Source organism: Armigeres subalbatus, chromosome 3 (genome assembly GCF_024139115.2).
Source record: "Armigeres subalbatus isolate Guangzhou_Male chromosome 3, GZ_Asu_2, whole genome shotgun sequence".
NCBI lineage: Eukaryota > Metazoa > Arthropoda > Insecta > Diptera > Culicidae > Armigeres > Armigeres subalbatus.
Window position 1 is genome coordinate 115,453,109 of NC_085141.1, and position 22,373 is coordinate 115,475,481.

General features: G+C 40.9%; 1 protein-coding gene across 7 annotated transcripts in view; it reads right to left on the reverse strand.

The window, feature by feature from the left end:
• LOC134219966 (PDZ domain-containing protein 8) overlaps positions 1-22,373 on the reverse strand; it is a 74,964-nt gene that overhangs the window by 9,988 nt on the left and 42,603 nt on the right. For all 7 annotated transcript variants that reach the window (XM_062698879.1, XM_062698877.1, XM_062698876.1 and 4 more), the window contains exons 3-8: positions 21,626-21,823; positions 21,284-21,476; positions 7,142-7,352; positions 6,095-7,078; positions 5,121-6,030; positions 4,945-5,026 (exon numbers count right to left, since the gene is read on the reverse strand). In XM_062698879.1, the coding sequence (XP_062554863.1) occupies positions 4,945-5,026; positions 5,121-6,030; positions 6,095-7,078; positions 7,142-7,352; positions 21,284-21,476; positions 21,626-21,823 (2,578 nt within the window). The remainder of the gene's footprint in view (positions 1-4,944; positions 5,027-5,120; positions 6,031-6,094; positions 7,079-7,141; positions 7,353-21,283; positions 21,477-21,625; positions 21,824-22,373) is intronic.

Genomic DNA, 22,373 nt, shown 5'->3' on the forward strand with positions numbered 1-22,373 from the left:
AGTAACTAATTGATTATTTTCGATTCGTGTCGATTATTGAATTGATTAATCGTTGGATAGTAATCGATTCAAAATTAATCGATTTTCACAACAATGAATCGATTAATCAAAGTAATGAATTAATTTGCGACATCCTTATGATGTCGTAAAATCCTGATTAATCGATTAGTAGCTAATCGATTACTCCCGATTCTTCTCGATTATTGAATCGATTAATCGTTGGGTGATAATCGATTCAAAATTAATCGATTATCATAACGATGAAGTAATCATTTAATTTGTGACATCTGTAAGCATACTGCGAGAGAAATTTATCGGTAGCTGTTAAGATAATGGACTGATTTATGATTCGAAGAGATAGACGAGCTCGGTGGTCTAGTGGCTACCGTTTCTGCCTTATAGGCAGGAGGTCGTGGGTTCAATTCCAGGCTCGACCCTTTCCTACTTTGTATTTCTATCTTAGTTCTTTCTGTGTTTCACGTTATACCAGAACGATTCCTACTGTTAATAGCCTTCCACACAATCCTAAAAACACCTCCCGTGGCACCTATGAGAGGTCGTAGAGTTCTCTGCATCTTTCTTAAGTAGGTGTCCAACAAATCATCCTTCCCTTTCCTCAGCATTCGCAAGGACGTGGCCAGGACAGATCTCGACTATTGTAGAGCACATTGCTTCCATCTAAGAGTTAGTGATTAGTCCAAAATCAATATCTGTGGTAACGGATGAAAGTGATGCTACTCTCATACAATAATCTTGGCTTGTACCACCTACGAATTTGTGCGAACTGCTGAATGCTAAAATTTATGATTCGAAGAGATTTTTGCCTCCCTTTTATCGTCGTTCGTTATCTATTGAGAGCGATTTCTGCAATCCCTGCCCTTCACAGAGAGCAATCTAATCTAAGGCGCGGCCCTTGTCAAACGAAAATCAATCCTTTCTTGAGAAAACAGAACAGCAATACACTGGATTTTGTTTTTACACGATTTACATTTTCTCAATTTTCCGCTCATCCTAAATGCTTAACGCATATTAATTATGTGATTTTTCTTCGATTTATTCTGGATTTTTTGAAACATGTTGCGAATCAGTGACGGGAAATGTCATATCGATGTCATGGGACTAATTTGTTAATAACTTTTTTCACAAGTAATTTACAATCGTATGTTTTATATAAACATAAAGCACTCAAAGGATACTTAAACTTTTTCTAATAGGTCATTGCTCTAAAACTGAAAATGGCGGCGTGAGAGCCGAATTAGTGTCAAATGACATTAATGTCATGACATTCCGTGACATTTTTTAAAATTCGTTATCATGCCTCACACTGTATATTTAGAACAATGACCTGTTTGGCAAAGTTGTAGGATCCTTTAAGCATTACATGTTAATAAAAAAATCCGAGTTGTAAAAGACTTTTGAAAAAAGTTATTAGCAAATTAGTAATAGCAACCCCATGACATTTTTTTTGACATTTCCCATCACTGGTTGCGAAGAGTTTTTTGGTAAATTGAAGTCACACGATCAAAAATACGAGCGAAAAAAAATCGTGTAAAAACAAAATCCTGTGTACTGTTATTTGACCATGCATCGGAGCCCTAGCAACATCTAGAATATCAACAGTAAAGCCAGTAAAGTAAAGGGATTTAGCTCTATCTACAAAACCTAGCCTAGGATGGGCACCCAGGTTTTTTCAACTAATTGCTGGAAAGTTGCTTTCGCTGCATACAGTTTAGCCTCAAACGGTGGAAATTCGAGTCTTTCAACTATCTGCAGGGTAAAGTTAATGTTGTTATACTTCAAACACTGCTGTTGGTAGCGAGGACTGAATACGATGAATCTTTAATTACCACAACTTATTGCCCTAGCTCAAAAGTTGGATTAAGCTAGGGCTCTATTTGGTGATCTTACACTGTAAAACACCACGCAAAAGTGATCTACCGTGTTACGGAAGAGCCACTAAAGTATCAATCAAAGCAATTGTGGTACTTCTTCAGCAGTCAAAGAGAAAGACATGTGGTCAACCATCACGGACTGGGGCGACCGTTTATCAGCAGTCTTTTGCTTGCCTAGCAGCATGAAAATCTCCACAATTCCTATCAGCATTCGTGAAGAATTCTCATCAGCATCCGAGAAAAAATCTCACCAGAATCCGACATGAATTCTCATAAGGCTGAAATAGTGGAAAAATTCACATTTAACGTTGTTGTCTTTCAATTTTAAACGGAATTCTATTTTTTTAGTCTATTATACAGCTAAAAAAATGTTGAGGTAACATAGAAAGGAACAAGACTTTATTGATCTTGGTTTTTGATTCTTGTCAAGATTATTTTATTATTTTTTATTTTTTAATCTTTACTCTTCTCTCTTCTTCCTCCTTTTTTTCCTTATTTATTCTTACTTCATTCTCCCTGTTTTCTTCTTTCTTCTTCTTTATTCCACGTTTTTCATTTTTTCCTTCTTTCTTCTTCAACATTTCCTATTTCCTTCTTCCTTATTCTGCCTTTCATGTTCCTTCTTTCTTCTTCCAACTTCTTATTTTCTGGTTTCTTTTTCTTTAATTTTTTTGTTCTTCTTCTTACTTCATTCATCCCTTTTGCTTTCTTATTTCTTCCTTTTCCTTGTTTTAATTTCTTTATTTCTTCTTTATTCCTTCTTTCATTTCCTTGTTTTTCCTCCCTTCCTATCTTCTTTCCTCTACTTTCTTCCTTTTCTTAGTTTCTTTTTCCCTTTTCCTTATCTATTCTTCATCTTTCTTCATTCTACCTTCTTTCAACCTTTTTTCCTTCTCTTTTTTTCGTCCTTTCTTTTTTCTTTTCTTCCTTGTCCCTTGTTTCTTCATCTTTATTTCTTCTGTCGTCCTGTTTTCTTCTTCCTTCATTTTCCTTCCTTTTTCCTTCTTCTTTCTTTTACCTTCTTCCTTTTCTTTTTTCTTCATTCTTGTTCCTTCTTTATCTTCCCTTGTTCCTTGTTTCTTCTCGCTTCATCATTATTCCTTCTTCCATCCTTATCTTACTTTTCGCTTCTTCCTTCTTCTATGTTCTCTCTTCAATCTTTCATTATTTTCCCTTCTCACTTCATCCGTCTTCTTTCTCTCTTCTTCCGTCTTCTTCCTTCTTCTTTCCTCCTTCCTTCTTCTTTGTGCAATTTTTATTCTTTATTCTTTATTCTTTATTCTTTATTCTTTATTTTGTATTCTTTATTCTTTATTCTTTATTCTTTATTCTTTATTCTTTATTATTTATTATTTATTCTCTTTTCTTTATTCTTCATTTTTTAATCTTCATTCTCTATTCTCTATTATTTATTCTTTATTCTCAATCCTTATTATTTTTTATTCTTTATTATTTATTCTTTATTCTTTATTCTCTTTTCTTTATTCTTTATTTTTTATTCTTTATGCTTTATTCTTTATTCTTTTTTCTTTATTATTTATTCTTTTTAATTCTTTATTCATCATTCTCTATTCATTATTCATTCTCCACTATCCAACCACTCAACATAGTTGGTACAACATATCGTATGGTTGGGATTCATTTCATCTCATCAATTTCAGCTTTGCGATACATTTAAGCCTTCTCATTCCTTCAGCCTTTTGGGATTTCAGCCTTTTGAGTTCAGCCTTATGAGTATTCAGCCTTTCGTAGGACACCTCTCTCGACGTTTTGACCCGGAATATCTCAATGATTTGTTTCGGAATCCCTCTGACGATTTTCGTCGAAATCTTTCGACGAATTGCTCCGGAATCATTCAAAAATTCGCTACGGAATACATCGACGGTTTGCTTCTGAATTCCTTGGAGATTTAGTTCGGACTCTCTCGACGATTTACTTCGGAATCATTCGACGATTCGCTTCGAAATCCTTCGATGATTTGCTTCGGAATCCCTCAACGATTTACGTCATTATCCCTGGAGGATTCCCTTCGGAATCACTGGAGAATTCTTTACGGAATCCCAGGAGGTTTAATTCGGAGTCCCTCGACAGATTGCTACGGAGTTCTTCGACGATTTGCTTCTCCATCCCTGGAACATTGCCTATGAAATCCCTGGGGTATTCACGTCGGATTCTCTGAAGCATTCCCGATGGAATTTCTGAAAGATTCCTGAAAGAGTCCCTCCGGACTCCCTGAAACATTGCTGTCGGAATCCCTGGTGGATTGCCTTCAGAAGCTCAATATAGAGAAAATACATGAAAGGACTATAGCACCCCCCTAGGCATCGGGGCTAGTTACGCCATGGTCCATCGATCAATTGATCGATCAAACGATGAAGAGTGGCAAATCGGTTCGGTCCGCTATTGTGCGGTTAATAAATATCTTTTTTTATGAAATACTCTAAACTTTTTTAGGAATATCATATTCATCCATATTACGATACTTTCTCTCTAAAAAAAAACGTTTTGGATGGGTGGCCCATACTGCCTCGTACAGTCGAGAACACACATTAAAATCAATATATTTTCAAAAGTGCTTTCCAACAATTTCCAAATGCATTTTTCATCATTCATCGACGTAATATGAAAGGTAACACTCCCTAGTATAAGTCACCTCCATTTGAATGATGATTTTTTTTAGCTTTTCAGTGCTTTTCGGATTTCCTTAGGTGGCCCAAGTTGCTCTGATCACCCCTACCTACCACTTGATCCCTTTAAGATTTGTTCAGACGTTTCCAAAATGAATGAAACCGTATTGTACAAAGAATCTAGCACGTAGAAAACAATCTTGGTGTTTTAGCCCCCCGTGGAGTAATTTTGAAGGAATTTATCATAAAATACAAGTCCGCTCTGTTGATCTTGTGGCAATTCATGATAGACAGCCTCTATCGAAATGCTGTCTATTGTGAGTTTATACGAAAGCAAAAAGGTGAGAAATTCCCTTTCTGAATTCATCCTTTGAACGCGAGATTGCGAGCTGAGACGATTTTACACCTTGTCAGAACCATATTACCTTTTGTCACGCCTTCCTTTGTTGCGCTCAATGCCGACTGATTGAGCGTTTCGCAATCCAATGCTATATGCAGCTTGGAAAGCTGGAAAGAGATTACCGAAAAGACCCATATGAGACACAGTCGGAACCATCATCCGGGGAGCTAGCACAACACCCATCGTCGGAGTAGCGCTCACCAGTTTGTTGATCTTCTCGGTTCGCTGGTCCGGCTCCAAGTCGGCGTAGATTGATTTGCTTGTACTCTTGGCTAGCGCCATGAGCGTGTCCGATGAACCATACTCGATCAACGGTTCTGTGAGGTCCACAATCTGATCCATCTGAAACTCGCCAATATTTTCCGGCAAGTTCTCGAGCTTCTGAGCAACAATCGCGAATGGGTTTGCGTTCACGTTTGCCAGGGATTGTTTGCGAGGGGTATGCTGTGGTGTAGGTGGCAAACTTTTACTGCTCTGATTAAGAGAAGATACCATGGGTATCGCAAGATTGTTCGCCGAATTAACACGCTTCAATCCTTGTGCTAACAAATCACTAAAACTCTGTCGGTGGGATTCCAAACGGGACTTTGCTTGCTGTTGCTCTTCGACTATGTCGACGAAGTCATCCACCTCAATGGTGGGTGATTCGGCTTCCGTTACACGAAATTCTGGCCCTGGAACTGAGGCTGATTGTGTGGCAACTTCGTTAGCCGAACAAACCGTTGAACTCTGGCATTTGTTAATGCACTTCTTGTGGCAACACATGGCACAATCCCGGCATTGTACGGCATCTTTGAGCCAGATCTTTTTGCCACAATAGTCACATTGCGTTGTACGATGGAAATGAGTCCGAATGAAGTCATGGGTTTGTACTGCCGAGGCAGTAGATGGCGTTTTAGGATCTGTGCTGCCGTCAGTTTTGTCTTCGTCAGCCTTATCCGCTGATCCTTTGCTTATGCTAATGAGCTTGAGCTTTTTTATGTTCTCCGTGCTGTTTTTAATTGATGTTGCACTACTGACGGATGATCCACTCCAAACAAATGATAGTAAGATGTCACCGTAGCAATAATTTTGATCAAATCCGGACTGCATGGACAATGGATGATTCGATCTGAAGGAAAGAAAAGTTCATTAGATACGGAATAAGTTCTGCGAAAGTTTCGAAGATTACTTACACATCAACTGCTTCCGGTGGTAACAAAGAATATTTTTTCAGATGATGACCTAAGAGAGATTCGCTACATTCTATCAAAATACTGCTCAGAGGAATGTTCAAATAGCCTAACAATCGATGCTCCTCATTGCTTTTTCCGAAAACGTTAACGTTCATGTAGGAGAACTTCTCCATCAACTGGAAGCTGCATAAGTCACCCATACGAATGAATGAGTTGAACTCACAATCTATTGACGAGTGCTGAGGGAAGCTATCACTTGGTGTAGTGCCAACATCGGCTGCACGTTTGACCGGAGTATCATCTTTTTTCTGCTCCTTCGCGGCATCAGACCGTTTTACGGGAGTCGTTCCTGGTGTGTTGGAATGACTGGACTCCCCTCCGCTGTCTTTTGAATTTTTGCGAGATAACTTCGGCTTTTCCTTCCCGGCAGTACCAATCTGAACCAAATCTACATTTTTGGTGAATGTAATGTTCAGATTGGGATCAATTTCTTCGAAATCATCGAGGTCGTCAATTAGGCCGTCATTTCTAATGGTACCAGACACTATTCGTTCAATTCGTAGAATGAACATTGGCCTGTTCAGGGCTTTGATTATTTTAGCAACTTGATTGATGGTGGAAACGCGTTTTCCCTGAATGGAAAGTAATACGTCGCCTCGTTTGAGTTCAGCCTTTGAAGCGGGAGTGTTTGGAATAACGGCTTCGATGATAACCAGTTGATCGGATTGCTTAAATACTATACCGATTTGTTGGTTTTTAGCTTTGTGAATTTCCAAATCTAAGGAAACGATCATATTGTTGTCATCTTGTTGCCGTGCTAACACCCATGGCATGTGAGCCAAAGTGACTGTGCAATACACATGGGACAACCTTGAAGGGGCATTCAGCCGTGATATTTCTTCTACTACAACTTCCAATGATCCGTTCGGTGTAATTTCATTGAGATCGTAGTCTTCCTCCACGCGGTTGAAGAACGGCTTATATCTATAAGAATTAATTCAGTTATTAGACTTGCAAAGATTCAAACATTGCAAAATGGGCAATTACCTTAGCTTATAATTTGGCAAGGTGTGTTTTCGTCTGATCGCTTTGCGGATTTGGTTTGAAATCAGGCTCGTCACATTTGATTGCATCTGGCGACCCTGGAACTGTGATTGGACTTCAAGGTCGACCGTTGGATCGCCAACAAAGCTCAACGACCAATGGGTATATGGTTTACGAGTAAACTGCAATCGAGCAATCCCGGATACTTGCTTCACTAGAATAGAAAAATCAGACTTGCAATATATTTCGAAACCAGGGCTGGTAGCGATGAATGCCGTTCAAAATAGTGACTTTAGTGACCTGACCTACGATGACCAAATAGTGACTTTTGTATGAAGTTTTAAACCGGGAATAGAGCTACAAATTGCATAAGCATTGTTATGATATAATTCATGGCTCAAAAACTAGTGTTTTATTTTTGAAATCCTTATCTGGAATGCTATCAGATATAAAGAAAAGGCAAAAACAACAAAAGCATGAAGATTACTGCTACTAGCCACGCCCATCTTCTTCGTAAGGAGGGAGAGGATGGAAGCAAGAGGCCAGGGACTGTGACACTCTCATAATTACCCCGGAGCTGGATATTGAGGATGGTATTCATTGGATCAGCCAAAAGCTAGCAATGTGACCATGGTATCATACAGCCTGGAGAGTGGTAACTATTTTTCGCTCGTTCGATTGCTGCGGAAGGTTTGTTTGTTCGTTTTCTTTCATATCCGAGCTTTTTCGGTTCCATCAGTAATGCAAACGATTGTAGCCTTTGTGGAACAAATAAGCTGATAGCCACATGCAAATAGCGTGGTAGTATGGCTAGTATGGGCGCATCTCTAAGGGTATTATTGTTAATATTCTGGGTTCGATTCCCAACGTGACCATACAAGGTATAAAATTGTTGTTGATAAACGAAAAAGGAATTTCATTCAATAGGCATAATTTTCGTTTGTCTTATAAACCTAGCACCAGGGAAAAGATTGGTAGGTAAATGAATGTTCCTCACCATAAACAACGAAAACCAATTCTCGCTGGGCCTGAAAAACGCTTGCTTTGGTCTCATCGAAAGAATAGTCGAAGCCCTGGTTGATACACAAATTTATGTTGATAATTACAATATTTGTTGTTTAATATGAGCTCGATGTTTTCTGTATACATACAGCAAAAGAATGATATAAAATGATCTAATTGATTCATAGGCGGTGCACTATTTGGACTCACAAAGCTTATAAATCTTTGATATGGCCATTTGTTTGAAAAATATAAAGTAAATAAATTATGTAGATTATAATTAGGTTTTTCGGCTTTCAGTCACATGAAAATGTTGAAAATTTTAAAACATTGCCAAAGCTTCGATCCGGAAGTTTGGATCAGGCATTGCAATATCATCTGAGCACAGGATATTATCTTTGCTTATGCAAAGATATTATCCCTAATCAAAGAGCACTCTGGAAAGATATTAGGGGTATTCACTAAACGGCAAAGGTTGCTGCGTATCTGATTATAGAAATGTTTCGCGCACAATCATAAGGGACATATTTCAAATCGCCTATGAAACATTTCTATAAACAGATACGCAGCAACCTACGCCGTTTAGTGAAAACCCCTATTATCATTTGAGCATTCAATGATGATCCAGATAGCCAGCGTGTTTCGGGGTTTGTTCACGTTGCGAGGGTGTTGTAGCACAAAAACAGTGAAAAAATGTTTCTCCATGGCGAACATTGCACTTTGTTTACTGAGCAGATAGATAACTAAGATCAATATCCCTGGATATCATCAGTAGGGGTATACACTTAACGGCGTAAGTTGCTGCGTATCTGATTATAGAAATGTTTCACACTCAATCACAAGGGACATATTTCAAATCACCTATGAAACATTTCCATAAACAGATACACAGCAACCTACGACGTTAAGTGAATCCCCCTAGTATCTTTGCTCAGAAGATCGAATGATGGGATAAAATGCAATGCCTGGTTTGGATCTCCATCATTATCAACATTTTCAGGTTAAAGCCGAAACCCCCTATTATAAGCAATAGATTCAGTTGAAATCCCAGTAAATTATGTAGATATTTTAAAAATACTATTTTTTCTGTTATTAAACTATGGTTTAATAACAAATTTAAATAAAGTTTTTGAAATTTTGAACTCGACGTGGCATTCTGAGAAAAGTTTTGAAACTCTTATTAGAAATCCAGAATTCTAATAAACCATAATTTCTAAAATGTCAGACTTTAGTATAAAAGTTATTAATAAAAAAATAGGTGGCCAAATAATTATGAGTTGGAAGAATCTATTTCAAGATTTTTCCATCATTCATTGTTGTTGTCGTTGCTGGTCCATCTCGTCGTGAGTCCATTGTATCCGTTTTGTCCACGTCGTGTATCCAATGATCGTTGCATTGTTTGGTTACCATTTTATCAGGGTAACGTTGGAGGAATACCTCCTAGAAGAACAAGTTGTCAGTCGTCATCAGGCAGCCGTGTCGGTAAGGCGCGCACCCCAATACGCCACCGCATAGGCTGCGCATCCGGCGACTGACGAGGGTTTGGTGGAGGGGCTGGGAATCGAATCCATGACCATTCACTTGTAAGGCGAACGTGTAGCCAACTACGCTACGGGACCCCCTTAGTATATTGTTGTTTTACTTTAGATTTTCAAAATTCGACCAATTTATTCACTTCCACACTAATTTTTTGGGTTTGTTTTAAATTACACCATGATCTTCATTAAGAAGGAAAAACAATTGGTATCAAACCACTATATAAATCCGTAGTTATTGAATGAGTGCTTGTGGTATTTCTCGGTGTTGCAGTATGTGTCACAATCATAGTTTTTCGAAGGACGGAAAGAGACAGACGACACACCGCTGATGGTAAATCATTCTGAAAGCTTTTTTCATCGCTCAACTTTACTTGAGCCTTAAGGAGATTTTTTTCTCGAACTTTTATCATACGGACATCCCAAGTAACATTTTTAGTTTAATAACGTCCTTAAAGGCCATAATTTACACTGCAAGAGTGTGATAAAACCAGCATTAAACCAAAATGTTGCTAGGGATGCTCTTTACAAATCTTACCAGAGTTATGAGCACTGAATTACAGTAAAAATGAACACCCTCGTTAGCAAAAATGAGCAGCGTCGTGTCATTTAGTTTTTTTTTAGAAGCCATTGATCAAGCATGTTTTTCAAACACGACTTCCTGCATATGATACGCAAATCATTTTCACAAAGCCTTTTCTCACGCACCTTTCACCTTTGTCATCGGAGGGTATAATCGCCAGATAGTCGCCTAAGAAAAATATACCTTTAGAAAAAAAGCTACTTTGAAATTTTGAAATTTTGAAAATTTGGCAACAAAGTAGTGTATTCTGGCGATGAAAGCTTTGATACCACGTACTGTTTTTACTGCGATAAATTTTACACATCTTTGAGAGCCTTGGAAAATAATCACGAAAGTCGTCATTTTGTTACAAGGCACAATATGTTATAGGGGAACGGTTCAGCACTTCATCCCATAGCTCCTATTTCCATCCTATCAAAAACAAAGCAATGAAAAGGAATTTTGTTTGTTTCTTATTTTTATAATTTTTTTTCACCAGTGAGCACCCATGTTAACAAAAAAGAAGCGACGAAATTGGTTCTGTATTTATTTGTTTTGCGATGAGATGAATATATGTACAGTGAGATGGAAAACGGACAGTTCCCCTATATAAAGACACGCTGGTTTATTTTTTTTGCCCCATAGGATCGCTATGATCGCGGTGGATTTTTGAAAATTAACAATCCATTATGCCTGAAGACCTAGTCTACTAGAGCAAAATAAATTCAGTCGTTGTGTCCAGGGAATAATTTTTTCTTAGATGCACATTAGGGTGCCAATGGAATGTAGGGAAAATATTTACCATCTAATTTCTAAAACAGGTAGTGCTCAAAAGTTTCATTTCCTCGAAAAAAGTCACTATGCAAAATTTTAGGTCAATCGGACTTCGTTAAGTGTTTGAGGAAAGCTGTCAAAGTTTGAGTATTTTGAAACACGAAAATTTCTCAAGGGGGTACAGGAAAACGATTTTTTTTGATACCAAATGTCTTGCAAGAAACGTCGAGTCAACACCAGATCCCATTTGGCATAAAAAAAAATTCAATTTCGAATTTTTCCTGTATACGAATGCAAAAATGGTAACTTGGCTTAGAAACCTCGCAGTTAATAACTGTGGAAGTGCCTAATGAACATCAAGCTGCGAGGCGGCTCTGTAAAAGTGTGGGATGTAATGCCAATATGAAGAAGAAGAATCAACCAAGTACTATCAAATACGTAGAGTATCACTCTCGATTTAATTGAGCAGAGTAGTTCAAAAAAATGTGTGCAAAATCATGACTTTGTACAAATGCTTCGAATCCATGACTTCGCCCAATTTTAAGATTATTTATGTTTTACTCAGTAGACCGAAACTCGTTAAACGGTCAAAAGCACGTACACACTATTACACATTACACACTATATTGATCTAAAAGGAAATTGTCTCTCTATCAACACTGTGTTATTTAGAGAAGCGCTTTAACATCAAATGGCCGGGGTTCTGCCAAATCACACCAAGCGCCAATGAAAAATTTCCAACTGTTTCACCAAGGTTTTCGTGTAACAGATTGAATTATTCACAAATCGCATTGGGCATCGTTCAACGCCATAACTGAGAATATCCTACAACGAATGTACGCATGATTTGACTTAAAATAATTTCCGTTTTCCTTTTGCGAACAAAATATTACAAGTCAGTTAAAAAGCCGCTTGGTGCGGTTTGGCTGAACCCCGCCCAAATGGTTTTAGAAGGCATGACTTTTTTATCGTCTATCGCCGGAACCCCGCCCCTTAGTAAGTGTTACCATTGTATGGGTGGAGCTTCTGGTTTAATTTTATTGGATACTAGCAGACCCGACGAACTTTGTTTCGCCTAAAATTGATTTATTCTCTGATTAGTTCTCGAGTTAAGCAGAAATGTGTGTTCCATTTGTATGGGAGCCCCCTTTACAAAAGGGGGAGGGGTCTCAAACCATCTTAAGAACCTTCCCCGACCCCAAAAACCTCTGCATGTAAATTTTCACGCCGATCGGTTCAGTAGTTTCCGAGTCTATAAGGGTCAGACAGACAGAAATTCATTTTTATGTATATAGATTAACACAACGTTTTCCTTCTCGCGTGTTGTTGAGGCAGTGCCCGACTACCGATCAAATCGGTTGCTTCGTGGTTATCTTTTGTTTTCTATTTCGTCCCGCTTCGATATTCTTGAAAGTGCACGCTTTAACGAGTGTTGCTTCCAATCCCGTTATGGGTGACGCGGCAGCCGATTCGGTTGCAAACAAAGGCGCGAGGAAGAAGGTGTTTATCAACAACATCTACTCCGCCCTGCAAGACAATGATGCCGGTGATCCACTGGTTAAGAATAAACAGAAACTGCAACACCGTGACAGTCAGCCCGAGCGGAAGGAGAAGTGCCCGCCAATATTTGTCAAGGGGAACACCCCAATCGTACGCTCCACGCTTCGCGATCATATCGCAAAAGGCACTTTGAAATGCACCATCAAGCTGTGTTCGGATGGATTGAAGCTGACAGCTGACTCGAAGCCCCAGCATCACATACTGCTGGATGTTCTGAGGCAAAACAAATATGAATATTTCACCCATGACATTCCCAGCAACAAGCCGCTGAAGGTTGTGCTACGTGGCCTCGATGATCTCCCCGTCGAGGAACTGAAGAAGCTACTAATGGAAAACGGACTGATTCCCACCGGTGTGTACAAAATCACCAGACAGGACAAAACACGCAAATATCGTGACCAGCTCTACTTGGTTCATTTGAAACACGGTTCCATTTCATTCAAGGAACTGAGTACAGTGAAGGTAATCGACAACATTGTCGTAGAATGGCAACGATACAGACCAAAACACAGGGACGTGACGCAATTTTTGAACTGCTGCAGCTTCGGACATGGTACCTGGAACTGCAATCTGGCTCCGCGGTGTACTAAGTGCGGCGATAACCATCATACCGAGAAGTGCCTCTTTTTCATTATCGCCAAAATCCTGACATGGAGCAGATAGATATTATGTGCGCTAATTGCGGTGATAATCATTAGGCCACCGCAAAGGAGTGCCCCAAACGAACGGAATTTGTTGAGATTAGAAGAAAGGCCAGCAAGAAGAGTCAACCGGTAAGACAAAACCACTGGCGTACAACAACACCCAAAACTTTCCCGAGTTAACTCCTCGACATCGTGAGACACCAGCTTCGGCTATTGCACCATCCTCAACAAACATGCAATGGTTACCATCATTTTGCGATAAATTTTACACATCTTTGGAAACCTTGGAAAATCATCACGAAAGTTGCATTGTGTTGCAAGGCACAATATGTTATAGGGGAACGGTTCAGCACTTCATCCCATAGCTCCTATTTCCATCCTATCAAAAACAAAGCAATGAAAAGGAATTTTGTTTGTTTCTTATTTTTATAATTTTTTTTCACCAGTGAGCACCCATGTTAACAAAAAAGAAGCGACGAAATTGGTTCTGTATTTATTTGTTTTGCGATGAGATGAATATATGTACAGTGAGATGGAAAACGGACAGTTCCCTATATAAAGACACGCTGGTTTATTTTTTTTGCCCCATAGGATCGCTATGATCGCGGTGGATTTTTGAAAATTAACAATCGATTATGCCTGAGGACCTAGTCTACTAGAGCAAAATAAATTCAGGCGTTGTGACCAGGGAATCAATTCTTCTTGGATGCGCATTAGGGTGCCAATGGAATGTACGGGAAAAATTTGACCATCGAATTTCTAAAACGGATAGTGCTCAAAAGTTTCATCTCCTCGAAAAAAGTCACTAAGCAAAATTTCAGCTCAATCGGACTTCGTTAAGTGTTTGAGGAAAGCTGTCAAAGTTTGAGTATTTTGAAACACGAAAATTTCTCAAGGGAGTACAGGAAAACGATTTTTTTTGATACCAAATGTCTTGCAAGAAACGTCGAGTCAACACCAGATCCCATTTGGCATAAAAAAAAATTCAATTTCGAATTTTTCCTGTATACGAATGCAAAAATGGTAACTTGGCTTAGAAACCTCGCAGTTAATAACTGTGGAAGTGCCTAATGAACATCAAGCTGCGAGGCGGCTCTGTAAAAGTGTGGGGATGTAATGCCAATATGAAGAAGAAGAATCAACCAAGTACTATCAAATACGTAGAGTATCACTCTCGATTTAATTGAGCAGAGTAGTTCAAAAAATGTGTGCAAAATCATGACTTTGTACAAATGCTTCGAATCCATGACTTCGCCCAATTTTAAGATTATTTATGTTTTACTCAGTAGACCGAAACTCGTTAAACGGTCAAAAGCACGTACACACTATTACACATTACACACTATATTGATCTAAAAGGAAATTGTCTCTCTATCAACACTGTGTTATTTAGAGAAGCGCTTTAACATCAAATGGCCGGGGTTCTGCCAAATCACACCAAGCGCCAATGAAAAATTTCCAACTTTTTCACCAAGGTTTTCGTGTAACAGATTCAATTATTCACAAATCGCATCGGACATCGTTCAACGCCATAACTGAGAATATCCTACAACAAATGTACGCATGTATTTATGTAAAACAATTTCCGTTTTTCTTTTGCGACCAAAATATTACAAGTCAGTGAAAAAGCCGCTTGGTGCGGTTTGGCTGAACCCCACCCAAATGGTTTCAGAAGGCATGACTTTCTCATCGTCTGTCGCCGGAATCCCGCCCCTTAGTAAATGTTACCATTGTATGGGTGGAGCTTCTGGTTTAATTTTATTGGATACTAGCAGACCCGACGAACTTTGTTTCGCCTAAAATTGATTTATTCTCTGATTAGTTCTCGAGTTAAGCAGAAATGTGTGTTCCATTTGTATGGGAGCCCCCCTTTACAAAAGGGGGAGGGGTCTCAAACCATCTTAAGAACCTTCCCCGACCCCAAAAACCTCTGCATGTAAATTTTCACGCCGATCGGTTCAGTAGTTTCCGAGTCTATAAGGGTCAGACAGACAGAAATTCATTTTTATGTATATAGATTAACACAACGTTTTCCTTCTCGCGTGTTGTTGAGGCAGTGCCCGACTACCGATCAAATCGGTTGCTTCGTGGTTATCTTTTGTTTTCTATTTCGTCCCGCTTCGATATTCTTGAAAGTGCACGCTTTAACGAGTGTTGCTTCCAATCCCGTTATGGGTGACGCGGCAGCCGATTCGGTTGCAAACAAAGGCGCGAGGAAGAAGGTGTTTATCAACAACATCTACTCCGCTCTGCAAGACAATGATGCAGGTGATCCACTGGTTAAGAAGAAACAGAAACTGCAACACCGTGACAGTCAGCCCGAGCGGAAGGAGAAGTGCCCGCCAATATTTGTCAAGGGGAACACCCCAATTGTACGCTCCGCTCTTCGCGATAATATCGCAAAAGGCACTTTGAAATGCACCATCAAGCTGTGTTCGGATGGATTGAAGCTGACAGCTGACTCGAAGCCCCAGCATCACATACTGCTGGATGTTCTGAGGCAAAACAAATATGAATATTTCACCCATGACATTCCCAGCGACAAGCCGCTGAAGGTTGTGCTACGTGGCCTCGATGATCTCCCCGTCGAGGAACTGAAGAAGCTACTAATGGAAAACGGACTGATTCCCACCGGTGTGTACAAAATCACCAGACAGGACAAAACACGCAAATACCGTGACCAGCTCTACTTGGTTCATTTGAAACACGGTTCCATTTCATTCAAGGAACTGAGTACAGTGAAGGTAATCGACAGCATTGTCGTAGAATGGCAACGATACAGACCAAAACACAGGGACGTGACGCAATGTTTGAACTGCTGCAGCTTCGGACATGGCACCAGGAACTGCAATCTGGCTCCGCGGTGTACTAAGTGCGGCGATAACCATCATACCGAGAAGTGCCTCTTTTTCATTATCGCCAAGAATCCTGACATGGAGCAGATAGATATTATGTGCGCTAATTGCGGTGATAATCATGAAGCCACCGCAAAGGAGTGCCCCAAACGAACGGAATTTGTTGAGATTAGAAGAAAGGCCAGCAAGAAGAGTCAACCGGTAAGACAAAAACCACCGGCGTACAACACCCAAAACTTTCCCGAGTTAACTCCTCGACATCGTGAGACACCAGCTTCGGCTATTGCACCATCCTCAACAAACATGCAATGGTTACCATCAACCCCTCCTGGATTCCAGAGGCAAAACGAAGGAGAGTAGAATCTGCTCCGCTGTACACACCAGAGCAACTAGCGCTGATACTTAATCAACTAGCAGCGAGATTGCGCAGCTGTAAAACTCGATTTGAGCAAATTCTCACGCTCGGTATGTTCGTTATAGAAAATGGTTGTTGAAAAAAAAACCTGAAGAAAACCCTGGTTATTTAATAACTGGTATTCATTTTAAGTAGTTGTAGTTAGGTAGGTTATAAAATTATTCAATTCAAAAATCAAGCGTCATTACTGATGATCTCTTTAACTAGGCTTAGGCAAAATATGATATCTTTAAATACAAAAAGAAAAGAAAAACTAGAGCTGTAAAGCTAAATCAGCTAACCACTCAACATGTCAAATTACCTTTGAATTAAAGAGAAAAAATTTAATAAAAGTGAATTTAAAAAAAAAAATTCTCGCGTGTTGATTTGTTAAACATTTCGAAGCGATCAGATGCGTTTTCTTCTTGGCTGGTCGTAAGCAGTAAAAGGGGAAGAAGCTAGCAGCAGTTGTATAGAACAGCAAGTGGAAGCAGAACTGCCGGCGGATGAAATCAAAGTACAGCTACCTATATAGATCGATTCCCTCACATGCAAACAGCATCCGAGTTACATTTAGCTTGGTGTCGCTGAGGAAATGATGCGGATCTATTAAACCCAAAGGCCCTTTTCAGGATCACAATAATCACGGGAAGAGAAATATTACCGATTTGATTTTAACTCATTGTTCGAATTGATGGAAAAGAACCTATTCTAGTAAAAAGAATTATTGTCTATCATCATCTCTCGAATCACAATCAGTTCTTTAGTTCTTTTAAGGACCAAAGCCATTTTAAGTTTTCAATCAGGCACACAATTGTCAAATGTCTCTTATGTCAAATTTCTGGCCATAAAAATAATCAATTTACTTTTAATCATGCGCCTTTCTAATCACTAAATCAACACTTTCCGTCATTTCATTTGTTAGTGACTGAAATCTAATAAATCTAAAATCAGAATCCGACAAGTAAACTGTACTTAGTTGCTATTGATGCCAACATCATCCACTAGAAAATTTGCCGATGAAACGTCAGAGAGAGACGCTGCAGAAAATTATTCGCATGGATAGCAGTCAAGTGAAATTTCTCCTCTAAATTAAAATTTAAGTAGGTAGTCTGCAACTTGTTTCAGGTTTTATTTCCATTGCAGCAACTCTCATGTGACTCGATTTAGTCCCTTATGAGTCACAGAAAGTTGTCTATGACAAGTGTGCTACTCGGGTATCGGCCTCTGGTGACAACGACGATCCAACTGTGAGGCCATCAGGCCCGAACTATATACCGAAGGCGTCTGTTGATGAACACCTACAGCCGCTGAGTGTTCTCCACTGATACACACCATGTTTCGCTAGCGTATAGCAGCACAGATTTCACGTTGGAGTTGAAAATTAGAATTTTGGTGCGTTCACTTATCTGTCTGTTTTTTCAGATATTTCTTAAACTCGCAAAGGCAGCCCTTGCTTTTTTGATACGTGCGTCTATGTCGATCTTGGTACCGCCATCTGACGCCATTTGGCTACCAAGATATTGATGCTTTCTACATTTTCGAGTCAGTTGGTGTACGGTTGATCGACCGCGTCGGAACCCAAACTGTTCCTCGAGCAAGATGTTGTGGTGTTCGGCAGACTCAAGTAACCGGCTGTGAATCACCTTTTCAAACAGCTTCGATAACCCTGAAAGAAGGCTGATGGGACAATAGCTTTTTGGAGAGGAAGGATCCTTCCCAGATGGGAATGATTTTCGCAGACTTCCAGGACGATGAGTTGCAGACACTGATTGAAGATCAGCGAAAGGTGCTCAAAGAACGGAACACATATGCGTTTGAGCTCGAGATTTAGGATGCTGTCGAAGTTTGGAGCCTTCATGTTTTTTGATGATTTGATATAGGCCATCAATTTGCCAGCTGTGATCTCCAACTCCTCCGATGGTTAGAGTCAGATGAATGTTGTTCGCAAGCTCGCTGACGCCTGCTTCATGTGGACTGATGATGTTCTGTCCAAGATTGTGTGAGCTAACGAATTGGCGACCTATTTCGGCAGCCTTCTCTGCAGGAGTTATCAAGCGATCCTTAGACTCATTGTTGTCTAGTGGAATCAAAAGTGGAATGGGCCTAGCCTTGGATTTTAGAATTTTGGTTATCTTCCAGAGCGGCTTAGCACAGTGTGGGAGAGCGCGGATCTTATAGGATTTTTTTTTATTTGAGAGGTCCACCAGCCAGGTTAATTTTGGACATGCGGATGCACCGGGTCTTAAGCCCATGCAGCCCAGTACGTTGGTACTGCCTGCGAGTGACATTTCACAGACGTATCAAATCTATGGTGAGTGTATCAATTGTCAGGGTATTGCTTACCTGTCGGACCTTTGGAACATGGTGCTCGCGGGCTAGGGAGAGCGCCTCCTGGATGGCGTGCAGCTGCTCGTCGACGCCGTCGGATGACATCGGATACCGCTGGTAGTCGATGTTCTCGTCCACGCACCGTTGAAACCTACCCCAGTCGACTTGGGGATAATTACGCCAGGTAAGCTCGTGCCGATTCAACGAAGTTCCAACTTCTGCCACCATCGGATAGTGTTCCGAGCTGAGCTCCTGGAAGACGACCGGCTGGGAGACGCGATAGTTCATGTCCGTGATGAAGATGTCGAGCGTTGCATGGGTCCCGCACCGTGTCAACTGGGTAGGGCTGTCATGGCTCAGGATGGTGTAGTGGTTTTCTAGCTCGTCGTTGCACCAGACGTCTCCGTTCTAGTTTGATACGGTGTTTCCCCAGGATTAGTGCTTGGCGTTCAGGTCTCCAGCGATAATGAAATGCTCCTGCCACCGAGTGAACTTCACTATATCCCTTCGTAGTTCGGTCGATTTTGGCTTGTGTGGGCCAGTATGAACGTGACGACTACGACGGAGATGATGACTTCCACTCCAACGGCTTCGAAGATTTTGAACTTGAAGTCCGGTAGCAGACAGGTAGGAGGCGATGTTGCTCCACAGGCGCCACAAGTTGGCAATACATCCCCACACTGGGACAAAGCCGCCTCGCAGCTTAGTGGTCATTAAGCACTTCCACAGTTATTAACTGCTAGGTTTCTAAGCCAGGTTACCATTTTTGCATTCGTATATCATGAGGCTAACACGATGATACTTTAATGCCCAGGGAAGTCGAGATAATTTCCAATCCAAAAATTGCCTAGACTGGCACCGGGAATCGAACCCAGCCACCCTCAGCATGGTCTTGCTTTGTAGCCGCGCGTCTTTCCGCACGGCTAAGGAGGGCCCCACAAGTTCCAGTTTGCCAGGCCCAATCTAGAAGCCATTTTCAATGACGAAAAGGCCCAGTGTGTAGATCGTGTCGAACCGGGATTTGCAGCTTCGAAGCCGATCTGCAAGTTGGCCGAATATTGCAGTCAGCTGCTCCGGGGTGTAGAGCGGAGCGGAATCCTCCGGGGGTGGAATCGCTCAACGGGGAGCCGCGATGGCCAGATAGTTCACCTCGTTGACTACAGGAACACGGTTCTTCTTCGGTAGGGTCCTGGTGGAAGCCTTCTTCCGGATTTCCAGGAACTCGGCTCGCTTTGGGCAGCCCTTTGTGGTGGCCCGATGTTTGTCCACACAGTTGACGGGATTGGGATCGGCAACCTTCATCTTGTCGCACTCGTCAGTCGAATGGGGTTCGCCACACTTGTGGCAGCGAGGATTCATGCTACAGTTCCTGGTGCCATGCCCGAAATTGAAGCAGTTGTTGCACTGCGTGACGTGACGTCGCGGTGCACTGACCGATATTGCTCCCAGTCAACGACAATATATTTTATAACGCCAACCAGGTTCAAGTCCTTCCAGGTGGATGGATCAGGTTAGGTCAGGTTAGGTCGCGATATCTCCTCGCTTTGTCGTGACGAGCGATCTTGTCCGCAACTTTCAAGCTCTGCTTGGAGCTCTTCCTCCTACATATCGTGGAGTACTCACAGCAAAGCCTTGAGCGGCTTCGTGCCGGGTGGTCATGAGTGTAGTACTCATACTCGTGGACCTCGAGGAACTCCACGACGGACTGATGATGGACCTTGTTTGCAGGCATCACTTTCACTCCCTCGCTGCAGAGCCGAAAAGTACATTTCAGCCCCTTGGCTGGCGAATTTTTGGGCGCAAATCCAGCGGATCGCCCTTCACAAACACGGGCGGGCACTTCTCCTTCCGCTCCGGTTGCATCTGCGGAAGCTACGATTGCTACTTCTTTCGTTTCTTCGGCGGATTGCCGGTATCTTCGATTGGCAACTAGGAATATACATTGCTCTGCAAAAGCTGCTTGGGGAGCTACCCGCGCCTCCAAGAGCAGTGCGCTTAGGCACCTTTCCCGCGACTGAATCGGCCACCGAGTCTCCCATGACGGGTCCGGGTCAAAGTGTTTTGTATATATTTACTGAGTAATTTCGTCAAAAAACAAAAAAGTTATACCTAGATAGAAAAAGTTGAAAAAAATAACTTAATCCCCCGGAGTAAACCGCATCATCCAACTAAATCGCATACAAAGAGGTGAGGGCCTATTCATTTCAGTTAATTCCAAAACAAATATCGAGCATACCAAGTTAATCGAAGCACATCGATTCTGTACAATATCGACAAAGTACAATTGATGGGTGGCGCGTTTCATCCCAGCGGAAAAAACAACTTTTATTCTTCATATTAAAGCTTTTCTTTCACTGGCTGTTTTCGAGAGGCTATTCATAACAATGTCAATCGATTTTTCCCATATAAACTTCATGTTCGTTGATCTTCTAATTAAATTTGATGAAGCTGGTTGAAATTTAGTGTAGTTTCTGAAAATACTCCATACCTTTAACTGAGAGGGATCCCTTCTTTCCCAGCACCATGTCGGCGTCGATCGACAGCCGAAAATGACCCACGTAGTGCAAATCCAGCAGCACATCTAAACTCTCAATATGCCCCTCGTCCGGATGAAGCTCGACGTTGTGCAGTCGAATGTTTTTAATCTCGGGAAACTGACTCCCCAGGTCCAGGTCTCGAATCTAAAAATACAGCGAAAAGTGGCTCTGATTTTCCGAGGAACACAATAGAACACCCCCGTTGGCAATCCTTGTTCTCCCAAGAAGTGTGTCTGAATATTTCATGCCGTTTTGATGCTCATATCGTTCGGATCAGTTCTGACGCTTCTTACCGAAAGTTTATCAAACAGCTTCCCGGTAGTTGTTTTGCTGATAAGTTCGTCCAATTCCAGCGAAAGCTTCCGATGAAACCACTTACGGACCCGGTTTGAGTGCCGCAGCTCGAAATACAGGAACTGCAGAATCAAGTTGATGGCCATGATGGTGGATTTGCTTTCCGCGTCAGGTGCTTTAATGTTGGCCAGAAGCGTCTGAAAAAAGGGAGGGGAATATAGATAAACTTTATTAGGCATAGTAGCTCTAATTATTCAAAGTTTTACATAAAAAATCATCGCAGAGATTTGTACTTTTGAAATCATCAGGTAATTTACATACACCTTAATACAAAATATTATAATTACAATATCTACGTTAATAGTCTTCTGATTTCCTTAAAAAGTGAATCGAGAAATAATACGGGTAAATCTCATCAAATAAATTTAAAGAGACATACACACATACATACTTTAAAAATTATCTTGGCATGTTACCGAATCGAGATACATCAAAGTCTTATCGTCGATACAAGCTTCACGACATAGGAACAGCCTACATATCTACAAATGCAATGAGCCAAAGCTAGAGAAAGCAAAATAATAGTACACCGGGTGGGTCTTTTGATGCAACAGGACCAAACGGCAACAACGGTTCTTCACTTTGACCTGATTGTTTGTTTGTTTTGATTTCATATAGGAAAAGTTTTTACTCTTGAACCGTTGTTTAACAGGTGCCTTGCAGAGGAAGCTTTTGATGAATGTAGGC